We start from the raw sequence: 25692 nt of genomic DNA, 5'->3' as shown, positions 1-25692 counted from the left end.
AGGAAGGACTCCAATTCCTTCATTTAAATGTGGCTGTCCAGGGGCCAGGGATTTAGCTCAATGGTTTGGACACCTGCAATGAAAGCACAAGGACCCGAGTTTGATCCCAGGTACCAAACAAAAAAACCAAAAAACAAAAAACCAAACAAAAAAACCATGTGGCTGTCTTCTTGTCACAGCACCCTTCCTTTGTCCTTTTGATATGTCCTCATGAAGCAGGATAGAAAAAGTAAAGATACTTTGAAAATATGAGGATAGAAAAAGTAAAGATACTTTTCTATCTAGAAAGGAGATATTTTTGTCTCCCTTATTACCTTAAAACTCTGCACATAGACATAATCACTTAAGGACTTCCTGTATTCCAAGGTTTATAACTAAATGACCCCAGTCTATCTCATCCCCCTACAAGGTCTGAGCACACCAAGGTAAGCATAAAATGATTTTCAGGGCTTACAAGTAGTAAACCCCATTAAGACTCAATTTTCTAGCAAAATGGGGTTATAAGGTATCCCAACACAAAGCCCAGATTTCTCAACAATAGGTGACACATCTGAGATATGTTTTAACTGTACAACAAAGGCAGCTGTCCTCTAGGAAAACAGAGAGACACAATTTGGTGTGTGGATCCCCCAGAGTCCAAACAGCAATAAAAGGCTTTCTTGGCAATGGCAGGTTTCTGCCCCATATAGATACCCCATTTTGGAGTAATAGTCAAACCACTGTATGAGGCAACTTGGGAGGCCAGAAACTTAACCCTTCCATGGACAACAGCTGCTCAAAAAGCTTTTCACACTTTAAAATGGCCTTTGATGCAGGCCCCAGCATTAGAAATCCCAGACTTAACTAAGACTTTTTCTCTTTGTGAGTGAGAGACAGAAGTAGCCATGAGAGGGCTAACTCAACCTTTGGGCCCAAAATACCAACCAGTTGGTTATTTTTACAAGTGATTAGATGGATTAACACAGGGCTAGCCTAGCTGCCTGCAAACAATAGCCACTATGATACTCAGTCCAGGAAGCTTCTAAGATAACCTTAGGACAAAAACTCTTAGTTCTAACTCCACAGCAAGTTAAGTCTCTCTTAGAACTCAAGGGACATTTGAGGATAACTGGAAAAAGCCTCACTAAATATCAGGTCATTCTTATTAAAAACAACCATAATGTGGTTTATCAAAAACTGTGTGGTTTATTTTTTAAAAAATCCACACAGATGTATCTCTTTAGTCTCACACTGTTTGAAACCCAGCCACACTCCTCCCAACCAACCAACAGATAAAACACAAGTAAAGCATGAGTGTGAACAGCATAACAAAATTATGCTGGCAGTCCTGATCTGAGAGACCAACCATTAACAGGGGCAGCTAGCACATGGTTCACTGATGGCCTCAGTTTCATGAACAATGACATTAGGAAGGCAGGTTATGCCACAGTCAGCCCCACTCAGTCAGTGAAGCAAGAGGACTTCCCCTGGGGATTTCTGCCCAATAGGCGGAACTTGCTGCCCTTACCTGGGCTCTCCAATTTGCTTGGGGCAAAAGGTCAATATATATAATGACTCCAAATATGTTTTTGTGGTCCAACATGCACATGCAGCCATCTAGAAAACATGACTTTTGACTAGTCACCAGTTTCCAATAAAACATGGACCAGAGATCCTCAACCTCCTCAAGACAGTAAAATTCCCAAATGAGGTAACAGTTGTCCATTGCAGGAAACATTAAGCCTCCATGGACCCTGTCTCCCAGGGATATTCTAAAGCAGATTCTACTGCCAAACAGGCTACTCCCCAATTATGATTCTGGCCCATCAACAGCTCTACCCATAATCCCATTCCAAGCTCTTGCCTTAAAACCAGGATACTCTACAGAAGAGCTTCAAATGATTGATAATGAGGGAAAAACTCAAAAGGGCCAATGGTGGTATGTGGGTTCTTACCCCAATAAGTGCAGTAAGTCCCTACATACTGCCTTCTACCTAGGGAAGGATGCCAGCACTGCTGTGGCACATGGGTGCTTTATAGGGCCTAAAGTCAATAATGTTATAAGCCACATGTATAAGGGATGTCCTGCCTGTACCCTCCATAACCCACAGACTCCTCCTCCCCCATTGCCTAAACCAATACAAAGGCATAGGTCCTCTCCTGAAAAAAGACTGGCAAATAAATTTCACCCACATACTTATGTGTAAGGGATATACACACCTCCTGGTGTGCATTAACACCTTTACTGGGCCTTCCCTACCAGGTCAGGACAGGCTCTAGAAGTGGTAAAAGACCTCCTTAAAGAAATAATCCCTAGGTTTAGACTTCCTAGATTGATCCAGAGTGATAGAGAATACATCCCAAATTCCACAGGGAGTTGCCAAGGCACTGAGAAATATCATCTCCACACTCCATGGTGACCCCAATCATGAGAAAAAGTCGAGAGGGCCAATCAAACTCGCAAACAAATCTTAGCCAAGCTGTGTCAGAAAACCTACCGTAAGTGCATAGGTCTTCTTCCAGTTGCCTTAATGAGACTTCAGCCAGCCCCCAAGTCCAAACTGAATCTCAGCCCATTTGAGATACTTTATGGAGGCCCTTTTTGACATCTGATCTGCTCACTGACATTAAAACCTCACATCTCCTTCAACATGTAAACCATCTAGAAACTTTCCAATAGGCCCTCCAGGAATATAAAAATAAGGTTCTTCCACTCCCGGGGACTAACAATAATTGTCAACCCGAAGTCTGCTCTGGTGAGCAGGTCCTAATCAAGACCTAAAAAGAAGGTGGACCCCAGCCCCAACTCGCACTCAAATGAAAAGGCCCTTTCACAACCCTATTAACCACTCCTTCTACCCTTAAAGATCAGGGGGTAGTGAGATTCACCTCTAGGATAAAGCCTAAGCCACCTCAGACACCAAAAGACAAAAAACAGGGACCATGAACTTCGTACACCTGTAAACCAGTCGATGACCTCAGGTTTCTTTTCAAAACAAACAAGCAAAGGGCCGGGGATTTAGCTCAGTGGTTCTGCCACCTGCCACGCAAGCACAAGGTCCTGAGTTCAATCTCCGGTACCAAAACAGACAAAAACACCAACCACTCTGGTGAACCAGAGCAATAAAACAGTTTGCTTCCTCTAAATAAATTGTGTGAATAATCTCACTACTGTCTTGTTTACTACTCTTGAGGTCCCTGTTCCCAGTTATAAAATGACATCTTTTGGGTTTTTTCCTGTTTCTTTTGAGATCATCCTAGATTATTCCAAAACTGCCTTTAATGAAGATAATAAACAGTAACTACTGACATGAGACCTTAAAACTAATCATATCTTTCTCCTATCACCAACAGCCACCTAAGAACTTGATGGACAGCTTAGACAAATTTGCCCAAAATATTGACTTTCTTCCAGACCAGATAGACTCACTAGTAGCAGTGGCCACACAACATCGCAGGAACCTAGATCTCCTAACAGCTAAGACCAAGGGGCTAAAAAAAAAGTACTTATCCCTAAAAAAAGTACTTCTTTTCTCAATAGGTCTTTAGCAATTAAAAAAACCCAACCATACGTGGCACAAAAACTGGCTGACCGCACTTTCAAAATCCATTTTTAAAAAACTAAGTCACTGGGGCTGGGTATGTAGCTCAGCGGTTCCGGCGCCTGCCTTGCAAGCAGAAGGACCTGAGTTCAATCCCTGGTACAAAAAAAAAAAAAAAAAACAAAAAACTAAGTCACAGATGTCCTAGCCAAATATCTAGACTTGGGGGTCCTAGTTATTGTCCTGGACATGGCCTTCATTAATGCTTCTCACAGCCCTCCTATTTTGCTCTTACATACTTAATCTCTTAGTCAAATTGTTTCTTGTTTGACATCTGTCAATCTACTGGTGATGACTATAACTCAAGATCAAAACCTGCTTCCACATCCATGATTCATCAAGAACTCTTCGGAGAACGAGCTCAGCTCCCTTGAATTCACAGATCAGTCAGGGCAAAGGTTCCTTGGTCTCTGTGCAGGTAGGGCCAAAGCTCCTGTTCAAGCAAAAGTAGCTATAAAAGACAAAAGTTCCTCCAACTCCCCTCAAAGATTTTTGAGGACCAGGGCTCTGAGGGGGAAATAGTACAGTTAGAAACAAGGGAGCTGATAATGTTTAATACTTCACCCAACACCTCTGTCCAGATTACTAAAACACCTGACACAGTAAGATGTTTATTTATTTATATATATATATATATATATATATATATATATATATATATATATATATATAAAAAAGAAACAAGCTGAATGTGTCACTCCCTTCCTTCATTTAATCCAAAACAGTGCCCTAAGGTTATTCCTGCTTCTGTTGTCCTAGGTGCAGTAGAAAATAAAAGAACAAAACCTTAGGAGATCATCAATGTTCTAGGCCAGTTGTGACAAAACTATGGCACACGGGTCTCAGTGGGCTGTTTGTATCACTGAAAGCTATAAAATGTTCGCTATGACTGTGAGTCCAGGCAAAGAGCATGGGCACCATGAGATTCAGTGGGAGGCACCTAAAGCAGAGGTGTCTGGCCTTTAAATTCTGAAAGCCTGAATTATCAGTATCTTTTTCCTGTCCCTGTTGCTACCCTTGACCTGTGTGCAGTGCTTTTCTGTCACCCCAGCACCTTTCTTGGCCTGTGTTGTATCTTTGTTGGCACAGACTGGCCTTGAGCACAACTTCTTGTGATCTTCAGTAGACATAGTTACTTACTACTTCCCACTGGGTACACACTTGGCAATTCTTTCCTTGTGGTATACAAGAACCTGGACTATTATTGGCCCATTCAGCTGTAACACAGGAGCACCACCTGCTAGCTTTCCCAACATCCAGACCCCCTGGCATGACAGCTGGAAGTCTCCAAACTTACAATCACCCCAGATTCCAGAAAAGCAGAGCCTTGAAGGCTACTGCATGATGAGATCACCTCTCCCAAAGCAGGAGCAATTATCCCATGATGAAAATTGAGGCAGTGTCCCTGCTGAGTAAGGAAGGTAATCTCGTGGGAACTGATTGCCCCTTGAGCCATAAGGATTCCTCTGGACCTAGGAAACAAGAACTGAGATAATGATCACTGCATCCCTTACCCACCACAACTAATACATGAAATATGGCCTTGTGCTTTTGGGAGTGACCAGTCTGAACCCCTGCATCCCAGTGAGCCCCCTCAGACTGTTCAAGGTGCAGTCCTTTTCCCATTCCGCCTTACATTCTAATTCTGCCTAGTAAATCTGCCTATGCCTCACACCGACACATCCTAGAATTCTTTATCTGTGACAAGAGTAAAGAAGCTACTTGGCAGATTGAGTGGCGGCCCCCATTTCCACCGTGAGGTGTGTGAGGGGCCCTCCTTGAACCCTATCCTGTGCCACTCATCTATTTTGTTATTGTCTTCTTTCCTTACTGACCAGCCTAAGAAGATACTCCAGGCCCACCCATCTTCTCCCTGCCACAGCCCTGCACCATTTCTCCAAGGTCCCTGGTTCTTCTTGGTGGGAGATGATATTCATAAACCTCTTTCTCACACTGGAATCTTCAGGGAGTCTGGGATGTCCTTACTTCTAGGTATTTTCAGCATTCCAAAAAAACCAAAAATGCAAAAATTGTATTTTTCTATATCCTCACTCAAGATAACTATTTGAGCCTTGGCATTGGGATGTGACTCAGCAGATAAGGTGGGCACCTGGAACTGCCTTGATAGCATGCACAGGGAGGCAGGAGGCATGCGAGGTGGTCCATGTGAGAACAGAGTTGTCAGACCACCCACAGCTGACAGTTTCCCAGAGCCCCAAGCCTGGCTTTCCCTCAAGCAAGCCAAGGTGGACTGGTAGTGAGGGGGACACAGCATGGCTGACAAGGCCAGCAGCATTGTCCCCTGCAGGCCAGGGCTCATGGTAGAAGAGCTGAGCTCCTGCTGTCCATCAGGTACATTAGAGTTTGGAACAGCAGAGGCCATCCTACAACTTCCCATCAGAGGTGCACCAAGTCACCCCATAACAGCCAGTAAGGCCAGAGTGACAGCCATGGGCCAAGGACTGCAGGAATTGTGGCAGTGGCCACTAGACTGGTATTCCAGGTGTGAGATGCACAGGGAACCAGGGTGTGGCTCGGTCTGTATAACTGAAACAGATCACGAGCTGGTGCACGGAAGGCTGTTGTCAGTCACTAGCAGTGGAAATGTTAGCCCTGGCAGGTTTGCACACTGAACTGGTTCTTAGGCCCAGAATCCGTCCACTGAAATGGATTCTGGACCCCCTTAAGCCAGGATCCTTCAGGGCCGTGGCAAATGTATAAAATACATAGCATCGAGTCCTCTTCACAGCAACCATACACTGGAGAAAGTCAGTCCCAGAGCCAGGATCAGCTGTTAGAAACAGGGTGTGGATTTACACTGGTGCCAGGTTCCTGGCTCCCATCATGGAACCTAATGGCAGAGTCCTGGCCCAGATTTGTCCCACAGTAGGTCAGGTGAAGCCACAGGCTCACCCTGTGGGCACTAATCCCTCCCTAGGTACAGATTGGGGTGGGGATACTTCAGAGCTGACAGACATGGCTATTGGGTCTCTGACCCATGGAATAGGCAGCAGTGAGGAAGGACAGCCAAGGGAAGGCCACTGAGATGGAGAGAGAAGTGGAGGCCACACCTCACCTGGATGGGACTGTGGGGACCAGTTCTATCAGACACAGCAAGGATATGTGGCTCTATATGGATCGTGTGACGGATGGCATGTCTGTCACTAGTTGATTGCAGCCATTAAATGTGGCCATAATGCCCATGCTTTCTGTTCAGATAGATTGGCACAGTCTTTGGGACTGGGCATGTGACTGTTGATCAAGAATTAAAAGCCATGTATATTCACAAGGGTGGGAGAATGAGTCACATTTATTACCTTTTCTAGTGTTAACTCCTATTTGTTGTTATAGCCTGTAAGTGGACAATGTCTAAATGGGCAGTGTCTAAAGGGACACCAGTTGTCTTGCCATTCTAGTGCCAGCTATATTGATGACAGCATACTAATCAGACCTGGTTCAGAGCAGGTTGCAAGCACTCTGGGTGATCTGGCAGGATGTGTGTGTCAGGGAGGAGGATCTGAAATCCTGAGCTTCAGTGTTCAGCCACGAGTGAAGCCTTTTGTGTCCACTGGTCTAGGCATGACAGAACATCCCCCTAATCCTGGGGCCATGTTTTTGGATGCTCCCCCCTAGAGACAGGCAGGCTCTCATGTGGCCCCTGGTTATTCCCACTTCCTCTTCCTGCTGACTCCTCACCCTGGGTGAGCTGACCTTGTGAAGAGGGGACAGCAGAAATGATGAGATGTCACTTGTGAGATGAGGTCAAAAACAGGCTGTACTTGTGTCTTGTGTGTGCCCTTTCCTGCTCACTTACAGGGAAGCCACCTGCCACATCTTAAGCTGTCCTGTGGAGAGCCCCCTGGTAACCTGGCAGTGGGGGCCTGGAGCCCTCAGTCCAGTGCCCTTAGAGGAGTGAATCCTCCCAGTAAACTAGCGAGTAAGCTTGGGAGTGCATGGTCCCAGACAAGCCTTCAGATGTCACCATGGCCCTGGGAGACATTCTGCCTCTGCCTCGGCATCTGACAGACCTGGTGGCAAAGGCACAGAACCAAGCTTTGCCCACAGTCCTGACCCAAGAGATGGGAAAAAATAAATGTTCTGGGTTGCTAAATTTTGGGTTCATTTTGGATGCAAAAATGGAACACAAGAACAGTTTTCTACCATTAAGTGGGAGTGTCGCTTCTCATGGTTAGTGTTCTTGGATTTTGGAGGTCACTTATGTCATCTTTCACATGGCTACCACCAATTTGTTGGGTAGCTTGGATGTCTGATTGATTGCAGTACTGGGGGCTGAATCTAAGAAGTGCTGAGCTACATCCCCAGCTCTTTTTTGTTTTTCACTTTGAGACGGGTCTTTCAGAGTTGCTCCAACTGGCCTTGAACTTGACATTCCCCTGTCTGGCTAGCTGAGATTACTGGTATGCACCACCAGACCTCACTGATTTTGAGTTCTGAGTTGGGTGCACAACAAAAGAAGGCTATGCAGCACATTGGGCCTATAATGAAGGCTGCCCTGCAGTTGAAAGACCCAACATGCTATATTTCCATGGCAAACACCAAGAGGCCCCACATGCCATGCAAGGAGGGCCATTGTACCACTGGCCCTGCAGGGACTGAGACCCTGACCATTGGACCTCATATTGACAGGTGACTGAAGCTGTCCCTTATGACCCATGAAATCAGTTTTCATTAGGAGTGGGTAGGTTACCAATCCTTTGTGCAATGAAAACCATATATTGTTTTTCCTGACTTTAGACGCATTGTTTTCACCAGGTGTGGTGGTGTGTACATCTGATCCCAGCCCTCATTAGGCTGAGGCAAGACCATCTCGAGTTCAAGGCCAGCCCAGAGTACAGAGCAAGACTTTTTTCACAAAAAAATGAAAGAAACAAAATAAAAAGAAAAAAAAAGTGTTGTCCTTTTAGGTACACAGTTAATTCTATAGGATGTAATCCATAAGCAATTACAATTTGAGGCAAGTGATATCACATTCTAAAATTTGCCTTTTCTTCTCTCACCTATCTAGTGGTAGCAGTAAGAAATCCTGACTCACAGAAATGCACTTTCAGAAGTTCAGGTGAGGGCCTGGGATTTAGCTCAGTGGTTTCGCCACCTGCTGCGCAAGCACAAGGACCCGAGTTTGAGCCCCAGTATCAAAAAAAAAAAAAGAAGTTCAGGTGAATTTCATGAAGTCCCCTCAGGGCTAGTCTATTACTGCTTTCAATTCCCCCCTACTATGCAGATTTTCCCGATTCCAACCCAAAGATGGGACAACAGTCTCCAGTCCCTGGAACCATAGACCTGTGAGAATGCCTGTCCAGTATTTCAGGTTCTCAGCTGCCTTTTCCAGAACCCACTGATCCCTGAGTGAAAATGGCCCTAAATGTCAAGCTAACATTCCTCAGTTCCTGTTTTCCTTTGATGGTTGGCTTCACCATATTTTACTACTAAAGGACCACTCTCACGCCATTAACCAGACTTTCTTTCTCTCTTTTCTTTCTTTTTTTAATCTGGTATTCCATAGGAGAACAAGCCCCCATTATTTTTTTTCTAATGCTGGGGATGGAACTCAGGACCTCACACATGCCAGACAAGTAAGTGCTCTATCGCTGAGTTACAATGCTAGCCCTTCTAATTTACTATTTTCAAAAAATATTTTAAAAATTATTTTGAAACAGAGTCTCACTAACTTGCCCCGACTGGGCTCGAACTTGCAATCCTAGTGGGTAAACCTGTGGAGTAGCTAGGACAACAGGCATGTTCCACCACACCTAAATAAATAATTTTATTTTTTTGGTACCGCGGATTGAACTACAGTCCTTTTGCTTACGAGGCAGGCGGCGGAACCACTGAGCTAAATCCCCGGCCCCAATATCATTTTCTATTTTTGGTGGCCTTTAGGTTGTTTCCATCTTTAGTAATTTATTTATTTATTTATTTATTTATTTATTGGTACCGGGGATCGAACTCGGGTCCTTGAGCTTGCGCAGCAGGCGGCAAAACCACTGAGCTAAATCCCGGGCCCTACATTGTTATTTTTAAGAATTGAAAGATTAAACGGAAGATTGTTCTTCACATCCGTGCTGACCTCACCTTTTAAGGCACCGGGATTCCCCATTGCCTGCCCCGACCTCCCGGCGGTCTCTCACCTGAGCTGCAGCTCTTGCAGACACATCTTCACAGTCTTTGTGTAACACTGCTGACGTTTTAAACGGTGACAAGCGCTGGCGTAACAGTTCCTACTCTCTTTTTGTTTTTTATCATCAGTCCTTCTGTACCCTGGATTTAAAAAAATCAGCATGAGCTGGACTCCCACAGCGAGTGCCCACCTACTCCATGTCCCGGGTGGACCTTCTCTCCAGCCGGCCAGCCCGCGTCTGCAGAAAGGCAAGTTGCCCTGGCAACCAGTTGCTCTCCCAGCAACCGACGTCTCCGTGATGACGCCATCACCTCGAGCCCAGTCTGGGCACCGCCTCTGTGCGGCAGCCGCTTGCCATTGGTCGGCAAGAGGACGTGAGGCAGATCTCGCCCAATGGAAGGCGCCGAGTGTCCGAAGGCGGGACTGGCGCCTACCTCAGGCACGGGGGATTGCCGGAAGCCAGCCTGGGCTGTACAGCTAGGCGCTCGCTGGGAGTGCAAGTAAGTGCGTGGGCTGCGGCCAATCCCGGGCTCTTGTAGGTGGGGACCGCTGAGGAGCCTGTGAATTTAGGAGGCGCTGCGAGTGCCGTTGGCTGCTGCCGCTCCACGTGGGTGCGCGGGGACCTTTCTGTGGCGCGCGGGCGGCCCCGGGAAGACGAGGGCCCGCATAGTCAGTACTTGGCTGGCCTGTGCGCGGGAGCTGAAATCTCCTGGGTTCCACCGGCGCGGGGCCAACCCGAGCTGTAGCGTCTCTCATCCTCTGTAGTTGTGGCTTAGGACTCAGAGCCCTCGTTACCTGCTGAGGCTTTTTCGCGCTGGCGCTGGCTTTGTACCTGGCTTTGTACGGTAAGCACGCTCTGCGTTTCCTTCCAACGTGAGTTCATGAATTCGTTCGTTCTTTGTTCAGAAAATATTTCTTGGATTTCTCTTGTGTGTGGGCGCAGTTCTAATAGTAAACAAATAAGAAACACGTCGGATCTAGTGAGCTTGGATTCTAGAGAAGACAGACAAATGAATAAGATCACTCAGCCGGTGATAAGTGCCATGGAGGAAAATCAGGGTAGGGATGGAGTGTGGAGAGGCGAAGCAGATGAGAGAGGGAGAACCCTTGGTAGCTGCAACATCCATGTAGAGGCAACAGGTGCGGGGGACCAGCAAGTTACCCAGTGTGCCTGGGACTAAATGAAGAAAAGAGGGGGAAAGGAAGTGAAGGCCTAGAGATGGAAGTCAGAGATGGTGCTAGGACTTTGAGTTTTCCAAGTGGAAAGGGAAACCTTTGGGAGTTTTCAAGCAGAGGGGAAGCATAATCTGACTTGGATATTTTAACATGACACTGCATGCTGGGCTGGACATGAGTTGGAGGGGCCAGGGCAGAAGTGAGGAATCAGTCACAGGTCTTGAGTCGATCTGGTTGTGAGCTCAGGTTCCGGACCAAGATGCTAAGAAGAGGCGGCGAAAGACAGATTCTGAATGCATTTCCAAGGTAGAGCCACCAGGGATTTGTGGCGGTTGGATGGCTAGGTGATAAAGCAAGAGAAGTTGTGGGTGGCCCCAAGGTTTGGTTTGAACTAAAATCTGGCTATTATCAGGTGACTTTATCGGGAGGCAAACACCACGGAAGATCAGGTTTGTGCAGGATGATCAGGAGCTGTGCTTGTGATGAGTGAAGTCTGAGATGATGTGTGCATATGAGAGACATATAGCTAGCTATCTCTGTAGCTTTACATATGGGTAGTTGTTCAGGGAGGTGACTGAGAAGAAGCCTCCAATGCACGAAGATGGAGGCCATCAACATCTAGCTGGTATTTAAAGCCACGTGGTCTAAGATGCTCCTACCTCCTCCACACATACACACCGGCAACCATGTGGTGATGGATGTGTTAATTCTCTTGATTGTTGAACTCAGTTTACATTGTGCATGTAAGTCAAATCCTCACATTGTATACCATGGATTTATACAATTTTTATTCATCAGTTCTACCTAAATAAATCTGGGTGAGGAGGAAGAAATATGAAGCTCCATGTCTGTTGGGGCAACAGAGGGAGTGACGTAGCTAAGCATTGACCCTGGGGCCTTCAGGCTTCAAGATCAGGGCCCTAAAGCTATTAGAAACCCAGGAGGGTGTGCTGTCTGTGCTGGACAGATGAAAAATGCCAGTCAAAGGGGAAGATGGAGGAACTATCACATGCTGCTGTTGGGTCCTACAAGTTTCATACTGAGAATAATCAGCATTGGGTCTTAGGTACATGGGTGTCATTGTGGTAAATGAGCTGGGAACAGGGTGCAGGAGAGAAGAGGAAAAAAGTTCCTGAGAAATGACGTGTGCATTGAAGGAGTCGAGAAGGAGAGTGGTTAGACATAGGAGGTTGTACTAGGTTTAAGAGAAGGGAGGAGCTAAGGATGAAGGAAAGAAGAGTGCTTCCAGTAATGCCTTTAGGGGGTGAAGAGTGGGGTCCGCAGCACAGGTGAAGGTTCTGGGTTGGATAGGAGAACACACAGTGCTGGTTAGCACACAGTGTGGTTGGAATTTGTGGAAGTTCCCCTGATTGCTTCTGTGTCCTCAGTGGTCAGGAAGTAACTGAGAACAGAGATGTTGGAGGTGTGAGGGCCAGGAGAGGCGAATGAATGAGTCTGGGAGAAGGGCTGGATTGGGGAGAGGTGGTACAATCACTGTGCAGCTCTAAAGATTCCCTTCAGGTTAGAGGTTCTGAATGTAACATGCAGCCCTATCAGCCTGGTCCTGTGGGTTTTAAAACTGGCCATGAGAAGTTCTCGGCTTTGTATAGACACACTGCAAGTGTAGGTACTGGAGGTAGGCTTTTGCAGGCAAGTAAGGGAGAGAGGCACGAGAGAGTTGAGAACAAATGTATAAGGCGGTGATTATAGCAGTGGACTGTGGAAATTAAATTGTGTAAGTGAGAACAGTGAGGGAGGGATTAAGGACATTGAATTATAGCAGATTCTGTAGACTGCAGGTCTTAGTGAGGCTGAAGGAGTACTGGATTCCAGAGTCCCTGGGAGGCCAGTTGAAGACATAGGAGGTGGAATTGGTTTTGGGATGATGGTGGGCCCGGAGTGACTGTGGTGAGTGGGTTCAGATAGGTCTTGGGAGGGAGAGGGTGAAGCAGGTTGTCTGGGAGGCCATAACCTAGATTGGGAGTTTTGAGTGTGGCCTGGGGCTGGAGGAGAGCCACAGGCCAGGTGTGGGAGCCATGATTGCTCTGTCCACCCAGCTCTTAGAGGTCTGCAGGTAGCAGGGCCCAGATCCACCTTCAGGGAGTCTTTGCCTGGTGGTGTGGGACATGCCCCTGTGGGTCCTGCCCAGAGCACCGCTGAGGTAATATAGATGGCCTGAGTGAGAGCAGCCAAAAGGTACTGTGGCTGGTATTTTTAGGTTTAAAATGCATGTGTGTGGTGTGTTTTCCTGTAGGCTGACTTATCTTTTCGAGGCCTTGTGAAGATGTTTTCCAGCCCTGCAGATCTGCAGCTTTGCCTAGTTTTGCTACCTTCAGCTGAGGCATGGTGGAAGCTGGGCTCCTCAGCTCTCCAGTCTTCCCTGGGCTTGTCTCACACAGACTGTCTGCTTCCTGCTGATGGAATTGCTTCACTGAAGATGTAGCTTTCGCGCTATATCTGAATTTTTTTCTTCTGCTTTTATTGTAAAAATTATGGAAAGGTGTAAGAAAACAAGCATTCATATGATTGTACCTTATAAAATGTTAATAATTTGATGTATTTTCTTCTAGTATTTTCCTTTGTGTACAATTTGTCTATAATTTTTCTTACAAAATGAGAGTTATACAGCATTTCCATGGATTTCAACCCAACCTTGCATTTTACGATGTAGTGTGCATTTATTTACTCACATGACTAAATGTTCCTTGAGATGACAGTTGCTACTGGTTTTGTGAGTGTTGCTTTGTTCAAGACTCATTCATTTAACCAGCATACTACTGTTGGACAATTACGGTCTTTCAGTTTTTTAGCATTAGAGATAGTGTTGCTATTACCATCCATGTATATGCAAATCACTGTCCATTATTATTTTATTAGGGTGAGTTCCTAGAAGTGAAATTACTGGGCCAAAGCACTTGATAAATATTGTGAAATTACCTTGTAGAAAGGGTATGCCAATTTGTTCTCCTGTTAGCAGACCATGATAATGTCCTTTTCACCATTCTATACCCTATAGTGGCCAATACTATACAATGTAATTTTTATGTAAAAGTTGACTTTTTTTGTGTGTGGCAGTACTGGGGATTGAATTCACAGCCTTTGTACTGACCCACATCTCCAGCCACCCCCACCCTTTTTTTTTAACTTTGAGACAGGGTGTCACTGAGTCCTGTGCCCAAGCTGGTCTTGAACTTCTCAGCCTCCCAGAGTGCTGGGATTACTAGTATGTACCACTATGTCCAGCTAAAATTGACGTTTTTCAGCGTGTCTAATTGTCAAAGTCATTGTGTGCATGTAGCTAAAAAAACTTACCTTTCTAAATGACTTGCAGACAACTCCCACACACTCCTGGGAGGTGAGCACAGTGTAATGTGTGTGAGTGTTCCTGTTGGAATTACTTCTGTGTTTCTAAATAACACACTTACATGTAATGTGTGATTGTTTACTGATCTTACAAGTAATCTGTTGGTTTCCTACCTTGCGCCTTGTAGCAGACACCTCTGCCTAGTATTAGCAGGCTGTAGTGACACAAGCTTCTCACCCCTCCATAATTCGGCTGTGTTACCCTAAAAGTAGTTCAGTCAGCTAAGTTCACTTCCAGCCAAGGTCAGCTCAGCTCCGACTAAATTCCTCCCTTCCAAATTAACCGAATTAACCGTCTGTTGTCTTCATCAAAGATATGCTTGTGCCCACATTCTGCAGTCCTGCCTGCTTGGTACTTGTTATCAGCAGATGTCCCCAGGCCTGCCCAGCTTTCCCCCTTCCCAGGCTTGTAATAAATAAACACTAGATGTCCTGTTGTGTAGAGGAGCTTAGATCAGCCCAAGACTCAGCTTCTCTCGAGTCTGTCTCTGTGTCTTTATTTTCCACTGTCCTATCTCACAGACATTGTACAGGCTGGCAGGAGAGCAGGATCCACTGCAGGAGTCTGTGGTACCACCCCCTTTCCCATCCCTATAGTGCCTCAGTTTCCTTGTCTGTGTGCCTGCTTCAGAGTCACAAAGATGGATGGGTTAGGGCATGTAAAGCATGCAGGGCAGGCTCTGATCTTAGTAAGGGCTCTGTGAGTATGACATCCAGTATTGATTTTGGTGTCAGTGGAAATGATGAGTAGCTATCTAAACATCCCCAAAGCCCTCAGAATCATCTTCCTCCCAACCAGCAAATGGAGGGGAAAACTTAGGTTTGGATTGCTTCCTAGCAGTCAATCTCAGTCACTGGGTATCTGCAGAAAGACCTGTGGGGAAACGACAGCATCCAGGGCCTCGAGTGTTCTGGCAGTGGTGCCGGGTGACGGTGCTGCCAGGCTGCCCCTGCGACTGGCGTAGCTGTGAAGCTCCACCTCGGCTGGCAACATGATGTCCTATTCGATGGCACAGATGTGGCTTTCTACAACAAGCATCTTTGCACACGTATTTTCTGCCACTTAGTATTTTTTTGAACAGCACTAGAACATTATAGTTTTACATTTGTGGTAACTTGAGATCGATTCTAGCTTTTTTTTTCAAGAACAGACTTTTTGGGGTTCTGTAGCTTTCAGCACCATCTAACTTCAGACCATTTTCCTCTTCCCAGTACACCCTGTACCCATTGGGAGTGACTCTAGCTCTTCCTCCCCTTGGCCTCCCCCTAAAACACTGCTAGGTGCCTTTCTGTCTCTGTGACGTGGTTCTTCTGAATTCTTCACGTAGGTGGAATTATAAATGATACCTTTTTTTGGTGAGCATTTAGGTTATTTCCACTGTGAACACTAGTGTACATTTATGTGTGCGGTTCATTTCTTCTGAATGTGTACTGAGGGGTGGAATTGCCTGGGTACATGGTAACCATGTATTTTACATTTTTTGAGGAAATACCAGAATGTTTTCCACAGTAGTCAGTCATTTAGACCACCAATAAAGGAGGATTTCAGTTTCTCCACCACCCTTGTCAATATTTACTATTGTCTAGTTAGGTGTGGTGGCCCACTGTAATACCGGCACTTTGAGGCTGAGGCAGGAGAATTGCTGAGTCCAAGGCCAGTTTGAACTACATAGTGAGACCTTGTCTCAACCCCCCTCCCCCAAATTTATTATTATCTGTCTGGTTTGTTTGTTTTTGGACAGGGTCTGACTTTGTATCCCAGGTTGACCTTGAACTCCCAGTCCTCCTGCCTCAGCCTCCTGAGTAGTGGGATTACATGTTTTTGTCTCCGTACGTGGCTGTCTTGTTTTCTTTTTCTTTTTTGTGGTGCTGGGGATCCACTCCATGGCTTTGTGTACTGAGCTACATCCCCCACTCAAGTCATCTGTCTGTTATTCTAGCCATGCCAGTGGGTGTGAAGTGGTATCTTCTTTGATTTGCATTTCCTAGAAACTAATGAAGTTGAGCATCTTTTCATGTGCTGCAATATGTGTTGAAAGCCTTTGTTCATTCTAAAATTGAGTTGTCTTTTATTGTTCAGTTGTAAGAGTTCCTCATATATTCTGGATACATACAAGTCTCTTGTCAAATGTATGATTTGGACATACTTTCTCTGATACTGTAAGGTGTCATTTCCTTTCATGCTGGTATTGTTGGATGCACAAAAGTGTTCAGTTTTTCTGTAGTCCACTTTATCTATTTTTTTCTTTCATTGCTTATGTTTTTGGTTTTGTGTCTAAGAGGTCATTGCCTAAGGTCATGAAGATTGTGCCTACGTTTTTTCGAAGAATTTTATGTTTTTATCTCTTACATCCAGGTTTCTGATCCATTTTGAGTCAATTTTTGTGTATGGTAGGGCTCTGCATTCTTTGCTACCTATGTGGCGATACACTTTCCCAGCGCATTGTTGAAGAGACTGTTCTTTGAATTGTCTGGGCATCTTTGTTGAAAGTCAGTTCACCAAAAATGAAAGTAAAGGTTGTTTTCCACAATGGACATTCATTATTTCTAAGTTGTGAGTCACTATCTCTCTGAAGTATTAACAGAAATTGCTCAATAGTATGGAAAAGTATTTCTTCTCTTTTTAGTGAATAGGCTTAGTGATTATATATATCTATAGATAGATATCGAACTCAGGACCTTTCACCTGTGATGCAGGCATGGTGCCACTGAGCTAAATCCCCAGCCTCTGATTATATTTTTTAATGGTAATTCACAGAATGAAGAAAAATTTAACCTCTGTAATAACTAGTGTATAAATACTTGCTGAACTTTCCTTATTTTCCTGACAAGGTAATTGGCCAGCCCCATCCTCTGTGTTTTTATGCCCCTGTGTCAACAGTCTCCCCTTCATTCAAGATTTCTCATTATACTGGTAATTGAAATCTGTAGCCTCTGGCTTCAAATGCTTTTTAAAGATAAGGCCTAATTAAAAAACACAGAGCTTGCCGTTTTCTGATTCCAGAATAGAATATTCTCTCAATGTGCTGTCACCTGTGTTGGCCCCATATGGGACAGGGAGTCCTCAGTGCTAGTTTGCTCTGTGTCCCAGGTTCACCTTATACCCTGGGTTTTCCTCACCAGTATGGTGTTGGGCCCCAAATCTGGTCTCTAGCGATGTCACTACCCCTTCCATATGATCATCATCGTGTTTTCTCTTTTTTTCAGGGCTAGGAATGAAACCTAGGGTCTGGTGCATGCTAGGCAAGCACTTTACCCCTGAGCTACATCCCCAGCTTGATCATCCTTTTAGGGTGGTCACCTTCCCACAACTCTGTCCTGCCTTACGGTGTTTTGGTTTGTTTGGTTTGTTGTTGGGTACTAGGGATTGAACCTTGGGGTTCTACCTCTGAGCTACACACCCAGCCCTTTTTAGTTTATGTTGAGACAAAGTCTCATTAAGTTGCCCAGGCTGGCATCAAATTCCTGATCCTCATGCCTCAGCTTCCATAGCAGCTGGAATTGCAGGCCTGGGCCCTCATACCCAGTCTTTATTTATTTTACATGGGCATTCTCATCTTTCTGGCATATGTGCATATCCCACTGCCACCATAAAAATGTGAGCTCCCGAAGGGCGGGTGTTTTGGGCTGCCAGTTTCCCTTCCTTGTCCTGGAAGCAGCCTGGTCCCCCCAGAGGTCCCAATAGTAGCAGCAGCCAGCATCCCTCCCTCAGGTCCAGGGCTGTCCACCCCACCCCCACATGCCTCCAGGCTCCTTGTCACGCAGTCCTGCAGTGGGAATTGGCTTTATAGTTCAGGGACTTCTGTTCTGTTTTTGTCTGTGGAGTCCTGTATACTACTGTGCTTGAGAAAATAGACACGATGTGCAGCATCTTGTGCCTCACATTGCTTGTCTGACGTTGGTCCTCACAAATGGCCTGGCTGGTGCTGCCCAGGCCTGGAGGAGACATCCCAGGCTCCCCAGGTCCTCAGCCCAGGCATGGCCAGATGCTTGTGGGAGGGCGCATGACTCATCTCAGCCTGTGTAGGAATACGGTCTAGAATCATAGAAAATGAAAGGAACCCCAAATACTTAGTAGGCAATAGGGATTAAGGAATACGCCTATTTTTACCTCTGGAGAATTATAATACTGTCACTAAAAATGTCTTCATCTTAAGAATTTTGTGTTTGTGTTGAGTTAGAAATACAGAATATATAATCCATGTATTAATTACAGCTGTGTTAAATAAGAACACTCAGAAAACAAAAAGGGAATCACCACATTGTTAAAATGGTGATGAACTAGAAATTTGACTTCAATATCTTTTCCACACTTTATGAAATACCTTTGTATTTCTCTTAGGGTGAAAGAGCACCCTCTTCCTTTGTTAAAAACACTGCTGTCGCCTAAGACCTGTTATTTTCTATGTATTTAGCAGTGTGCTTTCTCCATTGCAGGATGGCGAAACGGAAGAGAAAATCTCCTGAAGTGACAAAGAAAAAGAGCAAACAACTGAAGAAGGTGTCTGCAGAAGAGATACTGCGGGCACCTGATGCCACACCAGACGAGGAAGAAGCCAGCCTGGAAGTAAGGCCCGGTGGTGCCTCTGTGGGAGAGGGTGGCACAGCTACCTGTGGGGCTGCTCGGTGACCCCAGAAGCTATCACAGGACACAGGAGTCTGCATGAGTGTTAGGTTGGAGCACTGTTATTACCTCATCAGCCGCCACATCTGCAGGCTGCTGAGTAAATGCCCTGTTTTACCTGGGACTGTGAGGTACTAGATTGGACCACTGTGGGGGGGCTAAAATGTCAGGGGCCTAGGATGGCAGGGTGCCTGGGATGTGAGGGCCTGGAGTGGGCCCGGGCTGTGGTGACACGAAATGGTCATTACATGCAGAAAGGGAAACTGTCCCTCGCCATGAGGCTCAGGAGCAGCAGGAGACCTGTCTCAAGGCTCAGATCTAAAGGTGTTCCTTCACATGCCGAGCGTTTGAAAATCGATAGTGACATCACTCTTACAACTGTATGCAGTGGATCATAAACGTGATTCTTATACTCACCAAGATGGTACCTGAGCACTCTCTTGCTGAGGTTGTATATTTCTGTTCTCTATCCTGTATTGTTCATCTTCCACAGTAATCCACGCATACATTTAAGTTTGAACGCACCAAGTTGAGTGTTGAAATTTTACTTGTGTAGTGAGTTCTCATTTTAAGTAGTACAGTTCAGTGATCAAAACAGTATATTACCAATTTTGTCAGATTAGTAAAGGTAAAGAAGATCCAGCTAGCCGTGCATCTCATCACGCTTGGCAGGACTCTTTGTGTCTGTGCCATTAGTTCAAGTGCAAGTGATGGACGGAGTGTTGAAGTGAGACCAGGCTTTGTGCTGGTTCTCTTCCTGTTTCTCATTTCTGGATTTAAGTGCTCAGTAATCTTGTTCTTATAAACGAGCAGATGGGAATAGTAGTTTTATCCTAGCAATGTTGCTTCATGCTTTGAATTCTGAGACCATTAAGATTTTTGGCACATAGTTTAAAAAAAATATGTGTGTGTGCGTGTATGTGTTGCAGGCTAAACCCAAGGTTTTGTGCATGCTAAGCATGTACTGTACCTCTGAGCTGTACCCCCAGCCCCGCAAAATATATGTTAAAGATCTCCTGTTAAGTGGTAACTTGAGGAGACACCTCTTCGGTTTTTTGGAAGGAAGATTTGGAAAGCACCGATTGGCATACAAGTTTGTTCCCTTTTGTTCAAGCTTGCATTCATGTGGGGCCCCAGGGGTCCTTGTACCTCGGGGGAAGGGTGCACCACAGTAGGACAGGGTGTGAAATGTCATTTCTTTCCTAAAATGAGAGATGGGCCCTTCCTTATGTGAGGGCCTGACTTCTTGACTGTACCCAGCCAGGCTTTGTTCAGAAGGCCTTGGCAGTGTGTACTGACCATGAGCCCGAAGGCATTCCCTGACCCCTGACTTGTGAAGGTCTTTGATGCTCTCAATTGATTCATGCCCAGGCTGGACTAGGACTCTGTCCAGTTAAACAATTTGGAGTTTTGTGGAGATGGTGTAAAGCAATGCGCAGGTCTGTGTCGGGCAGCAGAGCAGGAGCCAAGGGCTAGGGTGGGATAGGTGCAGAGCGTCTGCCCAAAGCAGTGCTCAGGCATGTCTCAAGGAGTCATCTCTCAGGTCCCTGGAGCACCTGAGAGAGCAGGGGAAGTCAGACAGGACCCAGGATTTCTTCCTTGTCCTGTGTGCGTTGGCTGTGTACCCAGGTGGTCAACAGCTGCATGGGTGTGAGGCACCTTGCTTCTCTCTGCTCAGGTCTCAGGGAACAGGGAAGGATTGTACCCGCGTCTTCCTCCATGTCAGTCTCCTATTTACCAGGCCATTAGCTTCCTGTTTCCGTGGGCTGACTGCTTCTTGCTGAAGCCACATGTGTTGGTTCTTATCTTCAGACAGGGTCTCACTAAGTTGCACAGGCTGGGCTGGAACTTGCCATCTGTTTGCCTTTGCCTTCTGAGTAGCTAGGATTACAGGCATGTAGCACCACACCCAGCTGTGTGTGTTTGTTAGTTTGCTTTTGCATCATTGGGGATTGAACTTGGTGACTTGGAATTGAACTACAACCCCAGCCCACTGTATTTACTTTTTAAATGATGAGATAGGGTTTCACTAAGTTGCCTGTTCTGTTCTCAAACTTGTGATCCTCCTGTCCCATCCTCCCAGATTGCTGGTGATTATAGGCCTGTGTCACCATGCCTGGCTTCAGTTCTTTTTGGGTTACAGATTCCAGATGTAAAGGGTTTCCAAGAGCTCCTGGAGCCTTGCATCTGGCCATGTGGTGGCCCAGCTGCCCCCATGCAAAGCTTCCCCCTTTCCTTATGGCGCTTTGCTGCTTTTTGAGGCTCCTCCATTTCCTTGGACATGAGCTCCATCCTGTCACCTTGGCGGTTTCCATGTTGTAAGTAAAACTTCTAGCTTTCCTTTCTTAGTGAGCCCTCTAGCCTGATCTCTGCAGGCCACTGGCCTCTGGGAGGATGCACAAAACAGCACAAGTTGGAGTTTATGATACACATGGGGCAAGGTTAAAATTTCTGCCTCAAGGCCAGGGATTTGGCTCAGTGGTTCTGCTGCCTGCCTTGCAAGTGCAAGGTCCCGAGTTCAATTCCTGGTACCAAAAAAAAAAAAAAATTTCTGCCTGAGCTAGGGAATGGTTGATATTATTATTTTTTAAGTTCAGGAAATTATTAAAGTATGTGATTATTTTTTATTATTAAAATACATATTGATTAAAGGAAATACAGAAAACAAACCTTAAGAAGAAAGTGTCTTGGGTATGTTTTCCCCTGAAAGCTCTTCTTTGGAAGGTAGATCTTGGTTTGGTTTACAGCATGGAGTTACTGGTAAATTCACATGCTTTGTTGAATTTTCCTGCACAGCTATTGAGGATTGGCCTCAAGTTCACCCTGAGCAGCAGGATGTCCCCATGGCTCTGGGAGGAATTGCTGGGAGAGGAGGCAGGTTGTCCCTGGCCTGTAGGGGGCTCTCTGGCGTGGCGTGGACCTGGCTGACCAGCAGGGGTCACCAGTCACACTCCTTCTGGAGGGAGCGCAGGAACCCAGTTAGTTCCCAGGCTGGCGGGCAGCTTTTCAGTGTGATCTTTATGACTTAGCTCTGTGGCTTGTGAGCTTACATCCTGAGGCCCCTTCTTGTACTTCTAGGAGCCAGCCTCTTAACAAAGTGGGGACCCTGTCCTTAAGAACACATGCTGGTCTCTGCTCTCTGCGCAGCTCTTCACCCACTCTTCTGGTTCTCAAGGGAAATTGCTAAAAGGAGGCATCAGGCCTATTTTTTAAGGAAAAAATATGGAAAGCTGAACCTAAGCATTCAGGAAGTGTGAGGCGCAAGGCCTGGAGAGCAGCATTCTGTGTCATCAGCAGCTCGTGGAAAAGTACTGCACCAGCCCTCCCCATCCCCAGTGCCTCCACATGAACCTCTGGGATCTGCAGAGGAGAAGGGAGAAGACTGTGTCCCCTCTTGGACCACTGTTGTCCTCCCAGGAACATCCATCTGGGGAGCTCAGTGGCCCTCACAGCCTCTTCCCACAGTACAAGCTCTGTGCTTGCGCCAGGACAGTTGAAGTGTCCCCAAGTGCTGGAAACTTCATCGCCCCTTGGGGAGTAGTTTCCATGGAGCCTGAATTCCCACTCAGGCTGTGGGCTTGGCATACAAAGCTGCGGGGCTGTCTGGGCTGCGGCTCCTGACTGGTGCCTTGGTCTGCAGTGTGCCAGGCTCCTCAGCCCAGGCTTACTCATCACTTCCCTATCCAGAGACCCTGGCAGGCCTGAATGCTGGGGAAGTGGGTGGTCTGGCAGGGCCCTGTGCAGGGCAGAGCTGCTCCAAAGCACTTTGGTTGTTGTGTCAGTGGCTGGATTCCCTCTGTCCTACTGTTGGTCTTAGGAACGACTTGGCTCCCGCTGTTCTGTCCTCCTCAGTTCTGCTAGGACACAGATTCAAGGGCCATAGGTTGGAGTTCAGCAGGCTTACCTGTCTTAGGATGATGACCTAGACTACAGGGCCCTCAGTCTTTGTCCATCTGCCTTGGGAAACCCTTCCCAGGAACCTGCGCTAGTAGTTCTGCTTCGATTATATGAACCCTTGCAGAGCTAGTGTGCTATTCATGAGGGCTGTGGGACTTGCCTTTAGGTAGCTCAGGTCTTCAAGACTGGTTGGGGCATCCAGCTGAGCCAGGCTGGCTCACTGGGCAGCTTCTGGAGATGGTTGAGGTACAAGGAGGTTGCAGTTGTGATTCTGCAGGTCACCCTCCCTAACCACTACCCTTCCTTCCTTCCCGGCTCCTCCAGAGGAGGTGCTGGGTATTCTATTTCTGTCTCTGAACCATGTGAAGGGTGACAGCATAAACATAACTGTCACACCAGAGCCAAGTGTCTGCAGGGCTTGGGGCCCCTCTGACGAGCAGGCCACCTCTTTGCTGCTGTAAACACAGCTCTGGCTGCTTGGAAACAGAGTGAGTGAGCTGGGTGGAGGGCAGGTCTTGCTCATCCTCTCATTGATAGGACTCCCTTATGTCTGCCAAGCACTTTTCCATGGGCAAAAGCACCAGTGTTGGGTCCTCAGCAGCCCCTGAGATGCAGGAACCAAGGCCTGGGTGTTGTGACAGTTCAGCAGACAGAGCCAAGTGGCTGGATCATGTGCACTTGGCCAGCTAGCGACAGAAAGGAGACTCACCAGTGGGCTTCCTGCCTCTGGCTGCCTGGTCCCCAAGGACACCTGCTGTCACCCTTGGTGTGATAAGGCTGGGAGTTGTTCTCAACTCCCAGTAGTGATGGTTCTGTGCATGCAGCAGCAGCCAGTGAACCCCATGTAAAGAGTATCCCCTGCATGGTTGGCAGCTACCTCACTGTGAGAGTGGGTGTTGTTAATGGGGACCATGCTGTCCTGTGTCAGGAACTCAGTCTGTAGTGTGCAGTCACAAGTCTCACAAGGTGGGAAGAGAGCACTTCTCTCTCAGAATGTGTGCATTTGGTGAGCCAGTGGCTTCCCAGGTCCCCAAGTGCAATCTTACCATCAGTATGTTTCCTGGGCTTTGAGACCTGCCTGACCAGCTGGGCTCTGGGTTGAGGCAGGCCTTGTTCAGAAGGAAGCTGCTCAGCTGTGGCTCTTGATTTCCTTCTTTGTAATCTTGAAAATCAGATGTGAATTACATGGGCATTAAGCCTGACAGCTTTGTATAAAACCATTAAAAAGAGGTTATGGCCTTGAGAATTTCCTCAGAGCCCAAATACTTCACACCAATGATATTTTGCCTCTAGGACTGTCACTGCTCTGGCTGGGTTTGTCATTAAACCCTTGGGGGTGAGTGGTTGCTGTCTTTACAAAGAGCTCCCTGGGAGCCTGAATTGCTTTTCTTAGTGGAATTCCACCCTGCTCCCCCCCATTTGGTGGCTACTGGACACTAAGTCTTCAACCAATTGGAATTGCAAACTGGTAGACTTGCAGGGTTGAAAGGATTTAGAGGTTGATTAATCATCTTACATGGACTTGGATAACTGCAGTGGCCCCTGAGGCCCTTAGGCTGGCAGGAGATGGAGCCTCCTCCTGGCTATGGCCCGTTGCCTCCTGTGGGGGGGGGTACCACACGTGTGCTGTCTGTGTACCAGGTGTGTCTTCTGTGAGCCAGTGCCTGTGCCTTTGAGTCCGTCACAGGTTGGGGGTGTTACGCACATGCCCTCAACACCTGTTTGTCCTCAGGGGGATCTTAGGACTGGGTTTGCTATGTGTGTGACTTTCTGGGAACCTGCCAGGCTGGTTTCCAGAGCAGCTGTGCCCCAAGCATGGTCCCACAGCCACATGCCAAGGCACCAGTGGCTCCAGGGGTGTGTCAGCTCTCAATATTACCAGTATTTTAAAATTTGGTCATGTTCGTGATATAGTCATGTCTTAATGCATGTGGTTTTTAAACAGAGCTTTATCCCCCCCTCCCCCTGGTGGGAACTTTTTTATTTTTTTGTTTTGTTTTTGTTGTATTTTGTTGTATTTTAATACTTCATCAGTTAATTAGAGGGGAGTCTTCTTTAACTTGATCTTTTCTTCTACATTTGAAAAGTATCTCATCTTTGTTAAAATTTCCTTGGCTTTTTCAAAGTCATCTTGTTCAAAAGCTTTGCTCACATGTTCAGTAAATTCGTTCTATTTAGCTCTAACAGTGGATTCAGTCTCTTCTATGGCAGCTTCATTTTGAGCTTCTGCAAGTTTTTCATTAATTTCCATTATTTCCATGAGGAACTGATTGTCCATTTCATAATCTATCCCTTCAGGAATCTCTATTCCATGGAGCCTTAGCTTACTAGGTATGTCCCCTGCTCGGGGAGGCCAGAAGAGTCTTATAGGCATCATTCACCAAGGTTGAATGCTTCTCTGATAATTCCTTTTCAATCTGAGACCTCTGGCTGAAGAAATCTGGATGAACAAGACGCTGTAGTTGTCGGTACCTATGCTGGAGCTTGATTGTGTCACTTCTGAAGGAATGGTTGCTATTTGACCAGCCCCAAACAGAGCTTTTTTGAAGTATAATTGATATAATAAACCACTTACTAAAAGTATGTGTTTTCTCATTGTGGTTTAGTTAGCATTTGACTACTGATAGCTAAAGATGAAGATCTGACATGTTTTTTGGGTGAAGTGTCTGTTCGGTTCTCTTGTCCATTTTTGTTGGCCTGTTTTCTTACTGAATTTTGTGACACATTCGGATATCAGGCCTTTATCAGATTTTTGTTTTGCAGATATATTTTTTTCCTGTCTGTAGTTGGGGTTATCATTTTCTCAACAGTAGCTTTTAAAGAGCAGACATTGATGAAGTCTAACATCAATTTTTCTTGCATGGGTCAGCATGCTGCTTTGGCTCAGTGTATCCTGGAGCTGCTTCCAGGCC

At 46.3% G+C, this 25692-nt stretch overlaps 1 protein-coding gene, 1 long non-coding RNA gene and 1 pseudogene across 43 annotated transcripts in view; 1 reads left to right on the top strand and 2 right to left on the bottom strand.

Moving 5' to 3' along the window:
• The window catches only part of LOC101704410 (uncharacterized), a 44800-nt gene extending 34790 nt beyond the window's left edge, over positions 1 to 10010 (bottom strand). For 40 of the 41 annotated variants that reach the window (XR_015445296.1, XR_015445304.1, XR_015445303.1 and 37 more), the window contains exon 1: positions 9731 to 10010. This is a non-coding gene — a long non-coding RNA (uncharacterized LOC101704410). The remainder of the gene's footprint in view (positions 1 to 9730) is intronic. The other variant, XR_015445297.1, reaches the window with a different exon arrangement.
• A 20-nt stretch (positions 10011 to 10030) lies between these two features.
• Positions 10031 to 25692, top strand: part of Chlsn (cholesin) — a 111073-nt gene continuing 95411 nt past the window's right edge. The window contains exons 1-2 of one of the 2 annotated variants that reach the window (XM_004840338.4): positions 10031 to 10220; positions 18697 to 18826. In XM_004840338.4, the coding sequence (XP_004840395.1) occupies positions 10114 to 10220; positions 18697 to 18826 (237 nt within the window). In that variant the 5' untranslated portion in view covers positions 10031 to 10113. Of the gene's footprint in view, positions 10566 to 18696; positions 18827 to 25692 lie in introns of both variants that reach the window. The other variant, XM_004840339.4, reaches the window with a different exon arrangement.
• Positions 24700 to 25301, bottom strand: LOC106008976 (iron-sulfur cluster co-chaperone protein HscB pseudogene; annotated as a pseudogene).

This window comes from Heterocephalus glaber, unplaced genomic scaffold (assembly GCF_053883595.1).
Source record: "Heterocephalus glaber isolate CG9 unplaced genomic scaffold, H.glaber_assembly_v1.0 deba00001610, whole genome shotgun sequence".
Taxonomy (NCBI): Eukaryota; Metazoa; Chordata; class Mammalia; order Rodentia; family Bathyergidae; genus Heterocephalus; species Heterocephalus glaber.
This window is presented reverse-complemented; position numbering and strand designations above follow the sequence as displayed.